Below are 18,999 nucleotides of genomic sequence, written 5' to 3'. Positions count from 1 at the left end.
CATGGGAGTGATACTCAGTTATTTGCTTACCTTTTAAAAACTGTACTTATTGGACATTGGAGAAGAGAATAGTATTTCACTTAGGAATATTACTTTACACAATCAAAGCACATTCTGTGTTGTTACATACAGTGGACTAGAATTACATAAGCAGGCTATCAGTGATCAAAAGGCATATTATAAGTTGTTATTTATTTCCTGGAACACAAAAGCTAAAACACGGATCTTACTGAGACTATTAAAGTTAATGTAAAATTCTTAACTATAAAGAGTAGTTTTTTTTTTTGTTTTTTTTTTTATTTTTTAAAGATGTACTGTTTTGTCTGTATATCTTTGGGAAAGGTTGATTATGATGAAGCATGTGGGTAGATGATCAGAATTCCAGGCAGTGCTAGGACATTTGAATTCTGAGGCTTTGTCTTCCTAAGCTTTCTCTGATTAGTTGGCACTTATGGATTATTTTGAGGTTTCTAATGAATGGTAATTGTTTCTACCACTTTAAATTTTCTCTAGTGTCCTGGAAGGGTTTTAGTAATTCTGAATGATGGGAGTGGGCTTTATATTAGGTTTTTTTTTTTTTTTTTTTTTTGTGGAATGTGGTATTGAATTGAAATGTTTTTTCCACTTTATTACAAGTGTGAAAAAAACTCATGAACCTCTAGATGGTTTTATGTCCCTTTTGTTGGCTTATGTTTATACATTCTTCCACATGTTCTAGTTAGGTATTTACTGTGTTTAACTGACTCCTTTTCAAGGTATGCAGATGATATAAATGGGAAGGTGTAGAAACTAGGTTCTTTATTCCTTTTTTCCCTCCAGAATGATACATCATATTAACAGTAGTTTGGTTATTGAATGATACTATGTAAAACAAAAAGCCTTGTTAAATCCACCCAGTATCTTAAATAATCTTGAATACCCATCATCCCAGAGAGCAACACAATCCCCAGTGGACTATGCTTTTGTGACTAGGATGCTCCTACATATAAATGTGCTGCTAGATGTATTTCCACAAAGACTAGACATCAGCCCTAGGTGTTGTGACCCCCAAATACTTTGATAGAGTACTGAACAATTCACTGATAATGTTTTAAAATTATGTGATTGCCTAGTTCAGCTCCTTTTTTTGGTGGGGGGCAGGGGGTTGGAACACACCGTGTGGACTCAGGGTTCACTCCTGTCTTTGCTCTCAGGGGTCTCTCCTGGTAACCTCTGGGGGTATATGGTGCAGGGATTAAATCTGGGTTAGCCATGTGCAAAACAAGTGTCTTGCCTGCTGTAATGTCACCCCTGCCCAGGACCCCTAGTCCAGCATTTTTGACATAGGTCTCACATTTATGAATCAGATTTTTAAGGTGACTGATAACTCTTGAAAGTATTTTCATACATTTTGTTTTCTTCATACTCGTCAATACTAAATTTTGAGACCTTCACAGATCTTTGTTTTTGTATTTTACTAAGTCATTTTTTCTATGCTATTCTTAAGAAACAATTGCAGGCTAAGTCGAGAATCAAAAGGGGGGGGGCTTTGATTTGAGATAGTGTGTTTTGTATGGCCAGTGCAGCATTTTTCACATATTTGAATTTGAATAATCTCTGTATACTCTACTGGTCTTTCCTAAGCATCTTTGTAATACCAGATTGAGTCCTCACTTTGACCTAGATTGAACATGGATATTGTTTTGGAATGCAAAAGATTTGAGTGAGATAACGTTTTCAGAAAGTAACTAGATCTTATAATAGAAAAAAATTATAGATATAACGTAATAGTTGGCTTGCTAACTTGCCGTTTTCATTGATTTTTCCTTTATTCCTAGTTTGGTAAGATTTGAAGTTTTGTTGAATAGATATTTTGTTCAGTTTACAGTGAAATCTAATAGTTACTAATAGTATGGAAATGCTTTAATTAGAAGTTACAGGATATAAACAAAATAATTTAGAGCAAGAGAGCTTCATCTTGGTACTTTCACTTTTAAAATAAACAGGTTTCCCTTTAATTTAACGTTTTTACTAGTTGGCAAGCATGTTCCTTATAGAAAATGAGGGAAATTCAGCAGGGAATGAAGATAAAAATTACCCATAATTCTAGTAACCAGAAAATATCCATAGTAAAATTCAAATTCTTTTGCTTTGTAAATGTGATAATATATAAATTTGGTAAGGTACACCAAATTAGGGACCTGTTGAAAGAACAAATTGTCTTTGCTGTCTAGAAAACTGAATATTGTTTGTATCACATGAGTGTTTTAATCTTCAGGTGTACATGTTTACTTCTCTGGAGAAACTGAAAGCCTCTTTCAAGGAAGCTGCATTTCTAGGTGGCACATTATTTTATGTAGGTGGCACATAATACTGTTTGTCCAGACCAGTGGTTCTCAGCCAGCCAGGATATTCCACAGGAGCCGTAGCAAAAGACCATGGGTCCATCCAGTAGGAAAGGGACTACAGGAAAGTGTGTGGGATGTGGGTCATAAAAAGTTAATTATAAGCCTACTTCCCAAGGTCTGTGATACTTCTTGCCCTCTGGTAGTGGAGAGGGAGAGTGCTGGAAAGATGGGACTGGCCCTAGCATCAGGTGAGCTTGGGCAAGCTGGCTGTTAGTTCAGCTAAATAAAAGGATATTTCTAAGGTGGAAGGGTGATTTTCTTTTCTTGTAAACAGGGGTAATAGGCCAAATAATTTTGGGAACCTATGGTCTAAGCCTTAACTGTCCAGTAGCACTGTAGTCCTGTTGTTCACCGATTTGCTCGAGCGAGCACCAATAATGTCTTTATTGTGAGACTTCTTGTTACTGTTTTTGGCATATTGAAGACGCTATGGGTAGCTTGCCGGGCTCTCCAAGGGATGGAGGAATCGAACCTGGGTTGGCTGTGTGCAAGGCAATAGTGGGTAGGGCGTTTGCCTTGCACGTGGCAGACCCGGGTTCGATTCTCAGCATCCCATATGGTCCCCTGAGCACCTCCAGGAGTAACTCCTGAGTGCATGAGCCAGGAGTGGCCCAAAAACCAAAAAAAAAAAAAGTCCATTAGCACATGTGGCTAAAATATTTACATTCATGAAAATTCAGTAGTAGCTAATACTGATATTGCCTTCATTCTCAGATATGAAATGATTTTACATCATGAAGTTCTTGTGGGCAATGCTGATATAGGTGTTGCCACTGAATTTTTTAAAAACTGGGAAAAAATCTTAGAGGAACATGGTAGGTTAAAAAATAAAATCTGAGTCTTGAAATACAGTATAGTTATGACATTTGTCTTGCAAGTTTTGAATTTTGAGTCTCGTATGACGTGGTCCCCCCAACCACCTGAAAACAACCAAGAGCTTTGGGAATAATAGCAATTTGACTCCTGGTATGTGAAGTAATTGAGCAATTTAGAGTACATTATATAATGCCAAACTTCAGTTATGTTACTGATGAAATGGGGGATTAGAGGTTAATTACCTTAATCTTCACACAGCTAAGAAAGAGTAGACTCATCTATACAGTTCCAAAGGAACTGATAAACAAGTCAGAGGTAAAATTTACCTCAGTTTTAGAGAGTATAAGAAAATAGCTTGAGCTGAATATCGGGATTATACCTCTGTGAAGAAGATGGTTCAAGTGTTGTGAGGTTCTACAGTTAGTTAATGAAAGAAGGGAAACTAAGATTTGTGTGTATTTACACATTTTCAGTCCATTTCACTCGTTTGGCCTTATGAGGTACATAATCCAAGTGCTGTATTTTCCTCCTCTTGCATTAAACACCAAACTTAACCTAAAGCAGAACTAGCAAGGTGGTAGAGACAATATTATCATTCATACTGTCATCCCATTGCTCATCGATTTGTTTGAGCGGGCACCAGTAACGTCTCTCATTGTGAGATTTAGTGTTACTGTTTTTGGCGTATCCAATATGCATGGGTAGCTTGCTAGGCTCTGCTGTGCGCGGGCCTGATACTCTGGGTAGCTTGCCGGGCTCTCCGAGAGGGGCGGAGGAATCGATCTCGGGTCGGCCGCATGAAAGGCAAACGCCCAATCGCTGTGCTATCGCTCCAGCCCCATTCATACACTAGACATGTTATTTTTACAATTTTATTTTGCTTAATCATTAAATGTCTCCACCAGGTTCAGGTAACTGAAGAGCCTTTATAAGTAGTTTGTATTGTCTAGATCCAAGGTAAGCTGTAAACATAGTCTGAAGCAACATGGGAAATAGCATCTTCCTAAAGACAGGTTTAGAAATTCCAATCCAGTAAGTCAGGATGTTTCCTTTCTCAGGTAGCAGAGTTGAGCTATACCTGTTAGAAAACATTGAAACATTCATTAGAGAAGATTAGTTATACCTACATTTGCCTTTTAATACATCAATCCCCCAAAATCTTAAAACTAGGCAAAATGCTATATTAATCCTGCTATTTTTCAATTTTAATTAGTCCTAAAACGTACACTTTGGTTTTCTTTTATCCTTTTCTCTATGGTACCTCTGGAGACTTAAGTGGCAGACTGCTTCTTATAAAAGTTTATCTAAGATTTTTTAATTTTTGTATTCCAGGCTTATAGCTAGGCATTTTCTGACATAATTTTCACTTAGCGAACCTTTAAGAATTTTGTTTATATGATGCAGCTTTCAAATCAGGCATACTGTGTTTTTTGTATCTTTGCGTACATATGACATACACAAATTAAGAAGTCTGACCAACACATCAAGAAGCACAGTTTGATCAATTTCTAGAACTGTTTTCAAATTCTTGAGAAAATTAATATGACAAAACCATCTTATTCAAACAGGTAATACTTCTTAAAAATAGAAAACGTATTTGTTGTTTCTAAGTTGGGCTTTTTCTAACTAGCCATTGACAAGTTATTAAAGCCTTTCAATGATTATGGAAAAAAAGGGAATCCTACCTGGCTGCTAGACCACCATTCACAGGAATAGCCAAGAAAACAGGATACAGACCACCCAAAACAAGACCAACCAGTCCTCCCCGTATTACAGTACAGGTTTCACAATTCAGGTCACCTAAAAAATACATTAGTTGTGAAATGAAGGTCACAGTAATCAAGCAGAACTTATTTAAACTCCCTTAACTGTATTACAGATACTTGATATTCAGGCTGTAATACAAGCACAATTCTGTACGGCAAACTGAAAACAGTCATTACATTGACAACATAGGAATAGCAGCATTTTATGAAAAACTTGAATTTGTACTGAACTTCAAAAAATTTTTTTTTCTGTTTGTTGTCGTTAATTGTTTTTTGTTTTTTTTTTTGCTTTTCGGGTCACACCCAGCAATGCACATGGGTTACTCCTGGCTCAACACTCAGGAATTACTTCTGGAGGTGCTGGGGGACCATATGGGATGCTGGGAATTGAACAGCTGCAAGGCAAACGCCCTATCCGCTGTGCTATCACTCCAGCCCCTGTTGTCATTAATTTTTGGTGCTCAGGGATTATATGGGATATTGTGGATCTAAGCCACGTCAGCTGTAGGCAAGACAAATGCCTTACCCACTGTACTCTTTCTCTAGCCCTATAAAAACTTTAACCCATGGAGACTTTTTCTCATCTTTTGCATAACTTATTTCCAAATTAGCCTGTATTAAAAATAGAATGTTAAAAAATAGAATATTACAGAATTAATAACTTGTGTCTTCATCCAGTCTAGTTCATTGGACAGTCTCCCAGGTCATAAAAATTATTTTCACAATGATCGTGGAGATTCAAGCAAATTACCCAGTTTGAACAAGTATAAATGTAATTGGACCATCACCACCACTTGTGGTAATGTTTATTTGAAACCACTTTTCTTCATGATTATTAGCTATCTCAAAGCCCCCAGGGTAGATAATAAATGATCAAAGTCTATTACATATTTTTTAGCACTTGCAAATGTACATTTAGTGCTTTAGAAATTTATTATCTAAGGAGTTAAAAGGTTTAAATATAAGGCCTTCTATGATACCTCCTATGGTCCCCTGTGGCCTGTCTGGAGTGACCACTGGGCACGACTGGGTGTGGGTCAAAAACCAAAAAAAAGTGCAATACCATTTTATTTTCAGAGCCCTGTGGGAAAGTTAAAATGATTAAAATATTTGGAATTGCTGTGTAAGCATCTTACTTGCTTGATACTTTGATGTTAACTGACACTCCACAACCCCATCCCAAAGCTTGTGCTCTTCTGCTGAGCCATATCCTGGTTCTGAAAGTTTTCATTCAACTGAACACTGACTAGTAGTGCATATAGCCACTTGACATTCATTCGTATTTGAGGATTGATACAATAAAACAACTTACCTGTACTTAAAGGTAAATTTATAAAACCTTTGTAAGACACATCTGCTGTGAAAAATGGGATCACTGCCATTGGTAAACTAGAAGTTAAACGTCCTTGTGTCACATTTAAGATACGTCGGAAGAGACTATTTGCTATTAGGCCACTGAGAGCAGCATTAATTCCAACATATGTGGATCCATGTTCAAGTAGGTTCCTGAATAGATGAGAGGAAAAATACTAACTTTATTGGGTCCCAATGTGAGTGGGAGTTCTCACCAATTTAGGTGGTGTATCATAGTTCATCAGAACTTTACAGGATGTAACATCTACAGCTTCGTAAAACAAACCCTTTTAAAAAATCAGTCTTTAAAATCTTTAAAGTCACAGATGTGTATTCTAAAAGACTTGAATTTAGTTAACATTTAAGGATACAGTAATACATTAGGTTTTGTTATTAATACAGTAGTAACAGCATTTTGTGATTTTACAAAGGCATTGATAGAGAAAGGCTTCGAAAAGTCTTACAGGGATGCCTCTCCTGGGCTTCTACAATCATGTATAATGTGACAACTTTTACAATCACTGATACTCATGTGAGACTTGCATTCTATAAATAACATGAAAGTAATGCATATGAAGATAAAATTTTTATTTCAAGAGCACTTAATGTATAAAGGGTAATTGTGTGGTTGAGTTAATGTACTTTAATTCTTCTGAAGCCTTAAGAATCAGGATTGAGGGGCAGAAGTACTAACATTTAAGGGATGTTCTGTTAGGTACTTCATAACCAATCCACTGAAATAAAAATAAGATAGTGGTAAAACTGGTTTTTAAACCAATTATGCATTATTTAAAAATGCATGTGATTTGCATTTCTAAGTTGAGGACAAAATGTGAGGAACTGTTGCTGGATACTAGAAATCTTTCAATTTTGACTCATTATTCCCATCTTTTATTATCACCTGCCTTTCTCTTAAATTTTTCTTGCTCTTAAATAGCCAGACTAACCATACAACAATTCCTCCAATCTCTGTAGGTAACACTCATCTAAACAGCTTTTCTAGGAATTCCTAATTGAAGGTGTCCTATATTATATAACATACTGATTCACTTTGTAGTTATAAACATTGGATACTTAGCATGCAGCAGACTTGACTATTGAAGATAATTATTTTTATCCCTTCAGTTGTTTCCATAACTTATTATTGAGGAAAGGGTTTTCTGGGTTACATCCTGCTGTGCTCAGAGGCTATTCCTGGCTCAGCTCTAGGGACCTGGGAACTATGTGGTGCCAGGGATCACCCCCCCATGCATGCAAAAAAATACACACTGGGGCCTTTGAGCTGTCTCACCAAGCGGCTATAATTTATTACAGGACAAGATTTAAACATAAGCCTGTTAAGACAGAAACTTTAAAGAGTTCTGAGCATTTAGCATTGTTTCCTGTAGTGTGCATTATGGCCTGGTAGTAGCCTTAGGTGCAGTTGGGGGATACTTTCATTCCCTTAAAGGTACATTTCCTGGAGCCAGGGAGATATTACTGCTGACAGGGCCCTTCAGTTGCCCTTCACATGCAGTTGACCTGGGTTCTATCATTGTCATTCCATATAGTCCCCCTGAACCCCACCAGGAGTGACTACTCATCACAGAACCAGAAATAAGCCCTTGAACAAGTCTGGGTGTGGCCCAAGCCTCACCATCTCCCACAGATAAGTATATATGCAGAATGAATTTCATTCTGAAAAAAGGGCTGCAGACCAAGTTAGTTGGGAAGCTTCTGAACTCGAGTACTTCCAAACAGTGGTAAATGTATGAATGTAATTTTTGTGTAAACTGAGGAAATGGGAAACGAGTGCTTCCCATAAAACATTTTCATCTTAATCTGTGAAATATATTATTTTCACTTTAGCCATAAATGGAACCAGTCAAATAGTATTGACTTCAATATTATACAGTATATGAATATATCACCACTACCAGAATCAATGTCTATATTACCTGTTTTTGGCACGCGTGAGATTGGCTGTGTGCCTCGCACCAAAGCTGGGGAGCAGTGCCCCTGGGTCTCGGGGAGCAGGCAGCTTTGGGGACTGGCTGAGACCCCCGTGGGTGTTGGGTCGGGCCACCTGCCCTCAGCCCTAGGTTCACCAATTCTGTTTTTGCACTTTGAGCCTCTTCCACCGCCTCTCGGGGCCTCAGGAGAGCAGCGCCCCTGTCCCTGTCCCCATCCTGCCACCAGGCCTACCTCGGAGCCCCCAATGGCACCCCTTGGATGCATCTGACCTCTCGCCTGTCTACCATTGGACACTGGAGCAAAGGCGGGGACGGCAGGGGGCGCAGGGAGCCCCTACGCCATGCACTTTCCCGCTGCCCAGTGCCCGCTCCCAGGTCCCCCCTGTCTCCGTTGGGCCCCCATCACGGAGAGGCCTCAAAGGGCCTCTCTGGCCTAGCGGGGGGCGACAGCAGTGGTGAGAAGCCCATGGTGCTGGGCTGGCCGGCAAGGAGGGCGTGGCACGGGCAGGGCTGGTGGAGACGGAGTCCATGGTGTGAGCGCCAGGGGGACGCAGGCGAGGGGCGCAAAGCAGGAGCTGCACGGGGCGAGGGCGTGGCGGGGCAGGGGGGCGCACACAGGCCTCCCCGCCTGTCTCCCGGCGCCCCGCCCAGCAGTAGGCAGAAGAACCACACTAATTACTTTTTCTGCAATTAATCAATTTGAGGTCTTTTTTTTTTTTTGAGAAAGATCTTTTCACTTCAGGCCTCTTATTGGCGGGTCTCCTTCTGCATGTTTTTCCGTTGTGAGCCAGGTCACTTTAAAACAAAATTTAATATGTTACTGGAATTTGACTAGCAGCTTGCCATCTCCCAATGACACTTTACTATTCTGTGGGTTTAAATTCATTTTTGGGGCCAGAGCGATAGCACAGCGGGTATACCGCCGTTTGCCTTGCACGCGGCCAACCCGGGTTCGATCCCCGGCATCCCATATGGTCCCCCAAGCACCGCCAGCAGTAATTCCTGAGTGCAGAGCCAGGAGTAACCCCTGAGCATCGCTGGGTGTGACCGAAAAAAAGCAAAAAAAAGAAAAATTCATTTTTGAGAAAGTAGCAGTTAGGGTGAGGCACTTGCCTTGCATGTGGTCAATACAGTTCAATTCTTGGGACAAATATGGTCCCCCAAGCCCTGTCAGTAGTGAAATCTGAGTGCAGCTGAGTGTGTTGCCCTCCTCAGCCCCCAAAAAAGTTATATTTGAGTTAATTTGGTAAGTACAAGTTTGTACATTTTCCTCAAAAGTGCTAGAGATGCCTTTTTTTTTTAAGCAAGACAAAAGCTAGGTACATGAACTAAACACATAAAATACAATAAGGTACATGAACTAAACACATAAAATACAATAACACTGTCGTTGATTTGCTCAAGTGGGCACCAGTAAGTCTCATTGTGAGACTTCTTGTTATTGTGTTTTTTTTTTTTTTTGCATATCGAAACACCATGGGTAGCTTGCCAGTCTCTCCAAGAGGGACCGAGGAATCGAATCTGGGTTGGCCATGTGCAAGGCAAGGCAAACACCCTACCTGCTTGTGCTATTGCTCCAGCCCAAAATACAAGAACAAATTCTTAAAATGGCAATCAAAATATGGCATAGGAAATAATTGTATAAGCCAGAGCATTTTTATGACCTTTATATAATTAAATATAATTTAATTATCATGAGAGTATCCCGCCTGCACGGGCAGAGCCTGGTAAACTACCTGTGGTGTATTTGATATGCCAAAAACAGTAACCATAGGTCTCATTCCCCTGACCCTGAAAGAGCCTCCAATTGTTGGGAAATACGAGTAAGGAGAGGCTGCTAAAATCTCAGGTCTGGGAGGAATAGAGACATTACTGGTGCCCACTCGAGTAAATTTGACGAACAATGGGATGACAGTAATACAGTGATTATATAATTAAATATATCTAATAATAGATCAGGATTCAAACTTAGGTGACTGAGGAGGAACCAACCCTCTTCAGGCATCAATGTTTAAGGGCACTTGGTTTCCAAAGAGTTTGTACATTTCTAGCTAGCTTTCCCATTGCTGCTTTCTGATTCTCCCTATACTCACTAGAAAGGAGCCCTTTTTGATTGAAGTTTTTTGTAATTTAGCTCAGGGAATTAACAAAGTATGTAGTAGGGGGGAAAGAGGGTTGGAATGAATAGCCTATATGTGAAACCTCCCCAATTTATCACTGTCCGTGGTTTATAGCAGAGGCTCCTGAACATATTTGGGACCTCCTCTGCATCTTTGCAGAAAGAAATGTTGGTGCTCTCAGAAATCTACCTTAAGTGAACAAAGCACTACTCCAATTGCACTGAGGCTATTAGCATCCATCCCTTAATCCACACAGATATCCGCTTTGGTTTCCTTGCAAAGAAAGTAAGTGAAAGCAAGAATCACTCTTTGATAAGACAGAACACTGAAAATGTATTTTACCTCATCTTTTCATCCTACCATCTCCAGTCACCAACATCATGACCTTTTTTTCTCAACTGTTCTTGTCTCGTATGCAGCCAACCTGGGTTTGATCCCTAGCATCCCAGACTGTCCCCAAGAAACCTGCCAGGAGTGATCCCTGAACAGAGCCAAGAATCTGTCAAGCTCAGCCAGATGTGACCCCAAAACAAAATAGGGTAGGGAGTGGGGAGGATGGAGGGATGGAATCCCTTTTTTGGACCAGACCTAGTTCTACCACTGAGCTATCCCTGGCTATCATAAAAGAAGCTTCGAATTAAGAAGGGATCTTACCTTTCTGCTTCTGGTAGTTGGTTTATTTTTCTGGTTATAATATTAAAAATCGAGTTTTCCTTGACAGTACCATCTGCCTTGTGATTTTCCATCTTGAGCCTTAGAATGAGTTAAATTTTATTTCCAATAATGTATCTAGAAAAACACAAGTTTCCCACAGGCCATAAATATCAATTTTAAAACTAGCAACTGAATTCATAATCTTGAAAAAATTAGTGGACATATACCATACCCCCCCAAAAAAAAATACTAAGTAAAACAAACCCAGAACATCAAAGGCATAATATATAAAACTTAATAGGAAACATTTGACTCAGAAAAGAACTAAACTAAAAAGTAATGTTAACAAAATTGGGGGACTAGAGCGATAGCACAGCAGGTAGGGTGTTTGCCTTATCCGCCCTTCTCGGAGAGCCCAGCAAACTACTGAGAGTATCTCGCTCGAACTGCAGAGCCTGGCAAGCTACCCGTGGCATATTCGATATGCCAAAAACTGTAACAAAAAGTCTCACAATGGAGACGTTACTGGTGCCCGCTTGAGCAAATTAATGAGCAACGGAGTGACTGATACAATGAACAAAATTGGGAATTTGGTGGGTAGGAGATAGTACACACTCAAGTTCAACCCCAAGCATCTCACGGACTCTGGAGTACTGCTGAGTGGAGCTCGGCAGCTGCTTTCTCCCACCAGGCAGACTAACCCTCTATTCAAGTATCTGGGACTGGCCCCAGGACCCCAGACACACTTGACCAGAAAAAAACAACAAAAAACCCCACAAAAACTGGCATTCATCAATTAATTATGAGAAAAAATATTTGCAATATAATTCACAAAGGAACTGTTTGTACCCAAAACAACATTAACTACACCTCAGCAATAACAAAAGGCAATATTTTTTAAAAGGCAAAAGGTTTGAACAGGCTCCTCATAAGGAGTAAAGCCAAACAGTAAATATATGCTTTCACTGTCACTGTCATCCCATTGTTTGTCAATTTACTCGAGTGGGCACCAGTAACGTCTCTATTCCTCCCAGCCCTGAGATTTTAGCAGCCTCTCTTTACTCGTCTTTCCCAAAGATTGGAGGCTCTTTCAGGATCAGGGGAATGAGACCTATCATTACCAGTTTTGGCATATCGAATATGCCACGGGTAGCTTGCCAGGCTCTGCTCATGTGGGTGAGATAATCTAGGTAGCTTGCCAGGCTCTCCGAAAGGGAGGGTGTGTGTGTACATATATATGCATATATGCTTATTTATAATAAGCATATATATAAGCATGTATGTATGTATATATATACACATATATATGCTTAACTATTATAATTAGGGAAATAGAATAGGAATTACCACCATGGTATTTTATGTACCAAATCAGTTTAAACAGATGGGCTCTGTTGCTGGCTATAAAATTGATACTGGTTGTAAGATAAAGTCAGGGCAATGAACTGCTTTTAGCAAGTATAAATTACAACCAGCTTGAGTACAACCATATGAAGTAGTTCAGGGTTCAGGAGATGAAAGATACCACTCAGTTTCACCTAGAAAGGTGTTCCCTAGAGCAGTTTTTCCATTTGTGATACCTTTTCACCTGAAAAAATGTTACACAATCCCAGGCATATAAGCATATATAAATCTTTGATAAATTTATTTTGAAACTTCTAAAAAGTCATGATCCCATATGGGTCACAATTCAGTTGGGCAGAAATCAGCAAAGTAAATATTTTAGGGTTTTCATGTCACATGGTCGTTGTCAACTAATTTTTAAAAACCACTTTAGAACTAAAATTCTCAATGGGTTAGCTAAACAGAAAACAAGCTCTAGACACGACCACAGGCCAGTAGTTAATTGATACTTGTCTTAATTGGAGTGAATGTGAGAATAGGGGTCAGTCAATGATGAGTTCTGACATGAAGACATCTCATTAGACCATGGTATCGCAGTAGTGGAGTTAATAAAAGCAAGCATACAGAAATAATGTATGACAACACGGTTTTTGTGAAATTTGATTATATGGATTATAACATTCGGCACAACGGTACCATTTGGAAAATGTTGAATACACTGAAATTCCTTATCCACATAAAACTAATGTAAATACCAAGCAGGGCCAGAAATTTACCTCTCAGTTTCCTGGCCGTAACCTATTTGAAGGCCTAGGTTCCAATAACTTGGCAAACACAATGGGAGTTTTGAGTGATTTTGTCTGTGTGCAGGGCGGTTGTCGTGGGGTGACACTGAAGTTCAGGAGATCTGTAGCAGTGTGCGTCTCAACTGAATGAACTTCAATTCAAACCCAATGCCAGTTCTGGTTTTCCGTACTCTGTCCTGCCTACTGGTTAAGTTCTAAGTTCCATGTCATTTTTTTGGGGGGGAGGGGTCACACCCGGCAATGCTTAGGGCTGCCTCCTGGCTCTACACTCAGGAATCACTCCTGGCGGTGCTCGGGGGACCATATGGGGTGCTGGGAATCGAACCCGGGTCGGCCGCGTGCAAGGCAAACGCCCCACCCGCTGTGCTATCGCTCCAGCCCTTCCATGTCATTTTTAAAGCGTGACTATTAAAAGTCACCTTTAGTTCGTAAAAATACTGAACTACGGACATCACGTACTAGGTACTCTTATCCCCGTTACCAATGAAAAATCCTTATTAACAAAAGAAAAAACGTCAGGCCATCCTTAAAGGCACCGTTTCAGAATGTTTCCGCATCAACGAGTAAGTGGGACCGCGGGGAACTTTCGCGCCGAGGACACACTAACCTCAGGCTTCCCCTTTCGCGAGCTTAACGCACACGAAACCTGGTGCGGAAGGTGCCCTGGGCTGCGTCGGCTCCAGGGCTTTCCCTCCCTCCCAGTCCAGGCTCGTTCAGCGCCCCAGTACCTCAGTCTCCAGGGTCGCCGCTTCCTCGGATCTTTCCGCCCGCCCCGCGGCTCACTGCCAGCTCGGCCCCGCTCGCCTGTGGGCAGCCATCTTGGCCGACACGTGACCGCGGGGTCAGCGTGGGGTCATGGGCGCTGATTGGGCGATTTGCGGCCCGCCCAGACCCTTCCTGGTGACCTTGAAAAATACCAATTACCAGTCTCCTTGGGCCTTTGGAAACTTAATTTTCGAAATGATGGTTGTCCAGCTATCCAAACTTGGGCGCTTGGCCACGCTTGGTCAGAATATGTAAAGGAACTGGGCTCTTTGATGTGTCGATTTAAAAAAATTCTTCCTTGGGTCTTTTGCTCCTTTCACCTTATTTTGATCTGATTGTTGCCCCACCTTTATCTGAGCACCTTGAAAGCTGGAGCTTGCTTTTTTTCTTATGCTACCTGTGTCCGGTAGTATTGCTTATTGGATTGGGAACTGGGGGACAGAGTTGCGGGGCGGGGCGGGGGGGCGGTGCTGGTAACCACTAAAAGCTCATTTGCAGAAGTTGCATATTCTTTCTAAATTGCTGATCATATAGACTACTAAGATTTTTATGGCATGCTGTTCAGTTTAGTAACCTCCCACAGACTGAATAAAATCCCAAATCTTAAACATGGCTTACAAAATACCCTATATAAACTGGCTCTGTTTCTTACTCCTCCCAGACTTTGCTTTTCCGGGGTGAGGGTGGAGAATGGGGAGGTAAGAGAGCTCATGCTATCTTCTGTGCCAGTCTGTTAGGGTTCATTGTCTTATCACTTGTTAAATTAATGAAATTGTGTCAATTAAATTTAGCAGCTGTACTATGTTGCTAGTTAGGAACTATTTAATTATTTGGGACTTGATTCACAATTGTACATTCTAGTTTCAGTAACCATTAGCCACAGGTGTCTATCAAGCTAGTAAAATGTAACTTGTTCAAATGGAGATATCCTGTAAGTTTAAAATTCAAACCAAGACACACCAAAAATACTGCATAGGGAGAACTTGTGTTTATTTCCTCCTGTGATCAAGCAAATTTGGCTTACTTTTCACAGAACCTAGCCTGAAACCTTGGTGAACAAGGTTTTTATAGCACAGGGCAAGAGAGCACCAGACACAGTGGAGACAGAGAAAGGCCAAGAAAGAAACCCCATCATAGGGAATTAAGCTGCATTTGGGAAAAGATTTCTAAGGTGCAGAACTTTACCCTGGGAGCAGGGTGGGGAGTGTAACAAATGTTGAGCACCCTAATGCTATCATCCTACACTTGCAACAATGCAATGGGAGACAGGAAATAATAGGGTATAAATGTGTGAGAGTGTCTGGCAGGTGCATCTTGGCAGCCTGACTAATCCCAGCCCTGGTGGACTCCGTATCAGATTTCACTCTCCAGAGTAACAGATCCTGAGGGAAAATCCCGGAGGAGAGTGTTGGGGAACTGTTATCCCCAAGGCACCCAGACATGTTGCTCACTGGGTGTGGGCAGGAGCCTGGCCGCGGGGCAAAGGAGAATGAGCACACAGAGATCCCCTCTGGAAGCAGTTGATCACAGCTGTCTTATTGCCAAATACACACATTTTTGTAGAGGGTCTTGGCTTATAGGAGGTCCAGTCACAGCTTAACACTCTTGGCCTATCACATTTTCCTCTTTGCTTTGTCCCAGGTCCAATCCCCCTTCAAAGCTATATGTTGTGGTTAGAATGACTTGCTGAAGTCGTACATGACAGTTTCAGGCATACGTGACTAGGGTTTGAGTGAGGCTCAAGGCCGAACACATGATTTAGACACCCTGTTTAACTATCTTGGCCCAATTACTCCCCCTTTCGAGGTTTCACTTCAGGGCCATTTTGCATGATCAGGTTTTTCCTGCTCCAGTGCCCATCACCCTGCTCCACAGGAGAACTTCACCTGACCCAACACAGCAGTTGAGCAACTGGGAAAAGATAGAAAATTTGAAAAAAGTATAACTGTATCACTGTCATCCCGTTATTCATGGACTTACTCGAGCGGGCACCAGTCACGTCTCTATACACCCAGCCCTGAGATTTTAGCAGCCTCTCCTTACTTGTCTTTCCCAACGATTGGAGGCTTTCCGGGTCAGGGGAATGAGACCTATCGTTACTGTTTTTGGCATGTTGAATACGCCACAGGTAGCTTGCCAGGCTCTGCCATGTGGGCGGGATACTCTTGATAGCTTGCCAGGCTCTCCGACAGGTATGTATATATCTTTTATTGTATTTGGGATATGAATACGCCATGGGGAGCTTGCAAGGCTCTCCTGTGTGTGTAATAGACTCTTGGTAGCTTGTCAGGTTCTCCAAGAGGGAGAACAAGGCTATTAGATGTCGTGCAGCCACTTTGTGGCCGCGCGCTTCCAGGAGCTTGGTTTTATAGCCTCTGGATGTTGGCCATTGGTGGAATTACATGGTGCTGGGGGCAGTTTGTGGGTGTGGTGCCAAGAGACTGGAAAATGGGGGCCTGGGGTGGAGAAGGCCCAGTCCCAATCTGAACAGGCTTAGAGATCTCAGCCCTGGGTCCCGCACACCTGGGTTCCTCTGCCGGTCCCTTTCATGCATTAGGCTCATCCAAACATGTGGAGAGTGGCCTTGAGCATGGCTGTGGCTGGGTTCCGGAGGTCTTCAACTGTCAAGTATCTGCTTGGGGCGGGGAGTGAAAGGCAACCCATCCCCTCTGAGCTTCCCCAGTGAAGACAGTCAGGTGCGGGGGGCAAGAGACTCTGCGTCGCTCTCTTCTGGGAGCTTGGTTTTATAATATCTGGATGTTGGTGGGATTGCACGGCACCAAGAGCAGTTTGTGGGTGTGGCTGCCAAGCTACTGGAAAATAGGGTGTCTGGGTGGAGAAGGCCCAGTCCCAATCTGAGCAGGCTTGGAGATCTCAACCCCTTTTTGAAAAAAGTACAGATAAATTATAGGATTGAAGAATATAGAGCTCCCAGTCAAACAGTCCTAGTTGAGAATATCTGTCCTAGCAACATTTATCTCTTGACGGTACACATCTGACTGCTAGAGTAGAAGATGTATGGTTTATATTGAAAACATCCTAGGAAGTTCGTGAAGGACCATCAGTTATCCAAGGGGCTCCATTACCTGCTGTGCTTCAGTGCATACTTATGGTTAGCCAGACTCTTCTCTGCCACCCAGGGGTGCATCTGTTCCACCAGCAGTTCTGAGATCCATGATTCCTCTAAAATCAACCTTGACATGAATTCCCCAGCCATCCCTCAGGTTTGCATGGCATCAGTGTGGTGGCTGATGGGCATTGGGCAACTGACCACCCCGTCATTGCCCAGGCAGTGTCTCAAACTCTGGACAACTGTGTACTTAGGATAGCAGGTCCTCTCAAGGTTGATTTACTGGGACCTCAAAGTATTAGCTCTTTAGAAATCTTGGCACGTTTGAAGACAGGCATATGGTGCACCTACCCAGGCCTGCACAGAGCACCACACATAATGGGGAAATGGAGGAATTTCATTTGTGCTGATAGATCTAGCAAAGGTTTCCAAATTTATTTGGCCTACTGCCTTTTTTTGTTTGTTTTGCTGGTAGCGGGGTGAGGGGAGTGGCCCAACAGTGTTCACGGATGACTCCTGGATCTGCATGAAGGAATTACTCCTGGAGGTGCTTGGGGTACTGTATGGGATCCCAGGAATGAAACCTAGGGCTGTTGCATGCAAGGCAAGTGCCTTACATGCTGTACTATCTCTCTGGATCCAACTGCTTCCTTTTCAATAATTTTTTTTTTGCTAGGTGCCCATTTGTAAATCTACCTTCTTTAAGTAAACACATCCTCAACCCCTCCCAGCACACACACACACACACACACAATTGCATGTGAGGCTTCTGCTGCCCCTATATAGTTCCAGCACCTACCAGATTGTACTTTGGTAAACACTGATACATTCAACAGTCTAAAAAAATATTCCTAATGCAACAGTGCTATTCAATATAACCAAAGAATGGAGGGAAGCAGGCTCTTGGTTATGGATTTGGTATTAGAATAATATATTTATGAAAAGTATGTCACAGTATTGTAAATCCCAGTACCACAATTAAAATAGTTTAAAAAGCAAGATATCCAAAGAAGATCTCAAAGGTATAGTCCTAAAGTTGTTCACTGAAATGTGATTAATAGAAGAGAACTCCTACAATATATGAAAAAATAGTTGAAAAAAGATCCAAACAAATAATAGGGTCACATAACAGAGTATTATTAAAATTATTTTCATTTTGAAAATTATTTTTATTTTGAACAAGGTTGTATTATGTATGAGTTCAATAGCAGGAGGAAGCCAAAAACAAAATCAATAAACTCAAAGGTAGAGTACTGGAAAATTATTCAAAAAATTAGCAAAAGGATTAAATAATTTAAATTTATGAAGATAACATGCAAGCTATCTGAAGCAAAGTATAGAGAAAAATAGAGGAACATTTTTATCATGTGAACTTTAGAAGGAGAGAGAGAGGGAAAAAGACAGAAAGAGACAGGGAGACAGAGACAGAATTTTTACTTGAAGATAAAATATCTGTGGACTCTTCAGTTCCAGAAACCCTAAGGAAAAAAAACAACAAAGAGAGGTATACCAAGATACATTATATTAAAATAGCAAAAACCTAATGGAAATTCTAAAGATATAAAGGAACCCCCCATAAGACTTACTAGTTTTCTCAGTTGAAACTTGAAGGAGTGACCTGATGTGTCAAAATAAATAAATAAATAAAGGACTGAGTGGGGAAAACTTCCAACCAAAAATACTCTATCCAACAAGTTTATCACTGATATTTGAAAGAGGAAAAAAGTTTTCTGATTGTTAAATGAATTTACTGCCACCAAATTGGCCCACAAGAAGTACTTGAGGAGTTATCTAAAAGGAAAGGAAATCCTTCTTAGAAGTAGCAAGATACCTAAAAACAATGTGGTAGTGAACAAGAACAATAATGGATATTCTTTAAAAAATTTATTTCGCCCATACGTGGATGTGCTCAAAGCTTACTCTGGGCTCTGCACTCAGGGATCACTCCTGGCGGGCTTGCAGGAAC

At 41.2% G+C, this 18,999-nt stretch overlaps 1 protein-coding gene across 2 annotated transcripts; it reads right to left on the bottom strand.

Moving 5' to 3' along the window:
* Positions 1 to 3,591: 3,591 nt before the first annotated feature.
* Positions 3,592 to 14,038, bottom strand: TMEM126A (transmembrane protein 126A). 2 transcript variants are annotated; one of them, XM_055123539.1, is made up of 5 exons: positions 13,806 to 13,943; positions 11,049 to 11,183; positions 6,282 to 6,475; positions 4,889 to 5,003; positions 3,592 to 4,281 (listed from the first exon to the last, which is right to left on the bottom strand). In XM_055123539.1, exons 2-5 carry the CDS (start codon positions 11,138 to 11,140, stop codon positions 4,092 to 4,094), a joined length of 591 nt encoding a protein of 196 aa, XP_054979514.1. In that variant the 5' UTR covers positions 11,141 to 11,183; positions 13,806 to 13,943; the 3' UTR covers positions 3,592 to 4,091. The 2 variants fall into 2 exon arrangements, with proteins under 2 accessions (XP_054979514.1, XP_004621838.1); XM_004621781.2 differs by having other exon boundaries at positions 3,606 to 4,281; positions 13,927 to 14,038.
* Between the last annotated feature and the right edge of the window lie 4,961 nt (positions 14,039 to 18,999).

This window comes from Sorex araneus, chromosome X (genome assembly GCF_027595985.1).
Source record: "Sorex araneus isolate mSorAra2 chromosome X, mSorAra2.pri, whole genome shotgun sequence".
In the NCBI taxonomy this organism is placed as follows: domain Eukaryota; kingdom Metazoa; phylum Chordata; class Mammalia; order Eulipotyphla; family Soricidae; genus Sorex; species Sorex araneus.
This window is presented reverse-complemented; position numbering and strand designations above follow the sequence as displayed.

Bases quoted from the DNA above. Each gene is read 5' to 3' on its own strand.
- TMEM126A (XM_004621781.2), bottom strand. From the start codon at position 11,140: ATGGAAAATCACAAGGCAGATGGTACTGTCAAGGAAAACTCGATTTTT. The intron at 6,476-11,048 runs GTAAGATCCCTT...TCATCTATTCAG, and splicing joins CAACTACCAGAAGCAGAAAG to GAACCTACTTGAACATGGAT. The intron at 4,282-4,888 runs GTAGGATTCCCT...GTTTTCTAACAG, and splicing joins AATGGTGGTCTAGCAGCCAG to GTATAGCTCAACTCTGCTAC.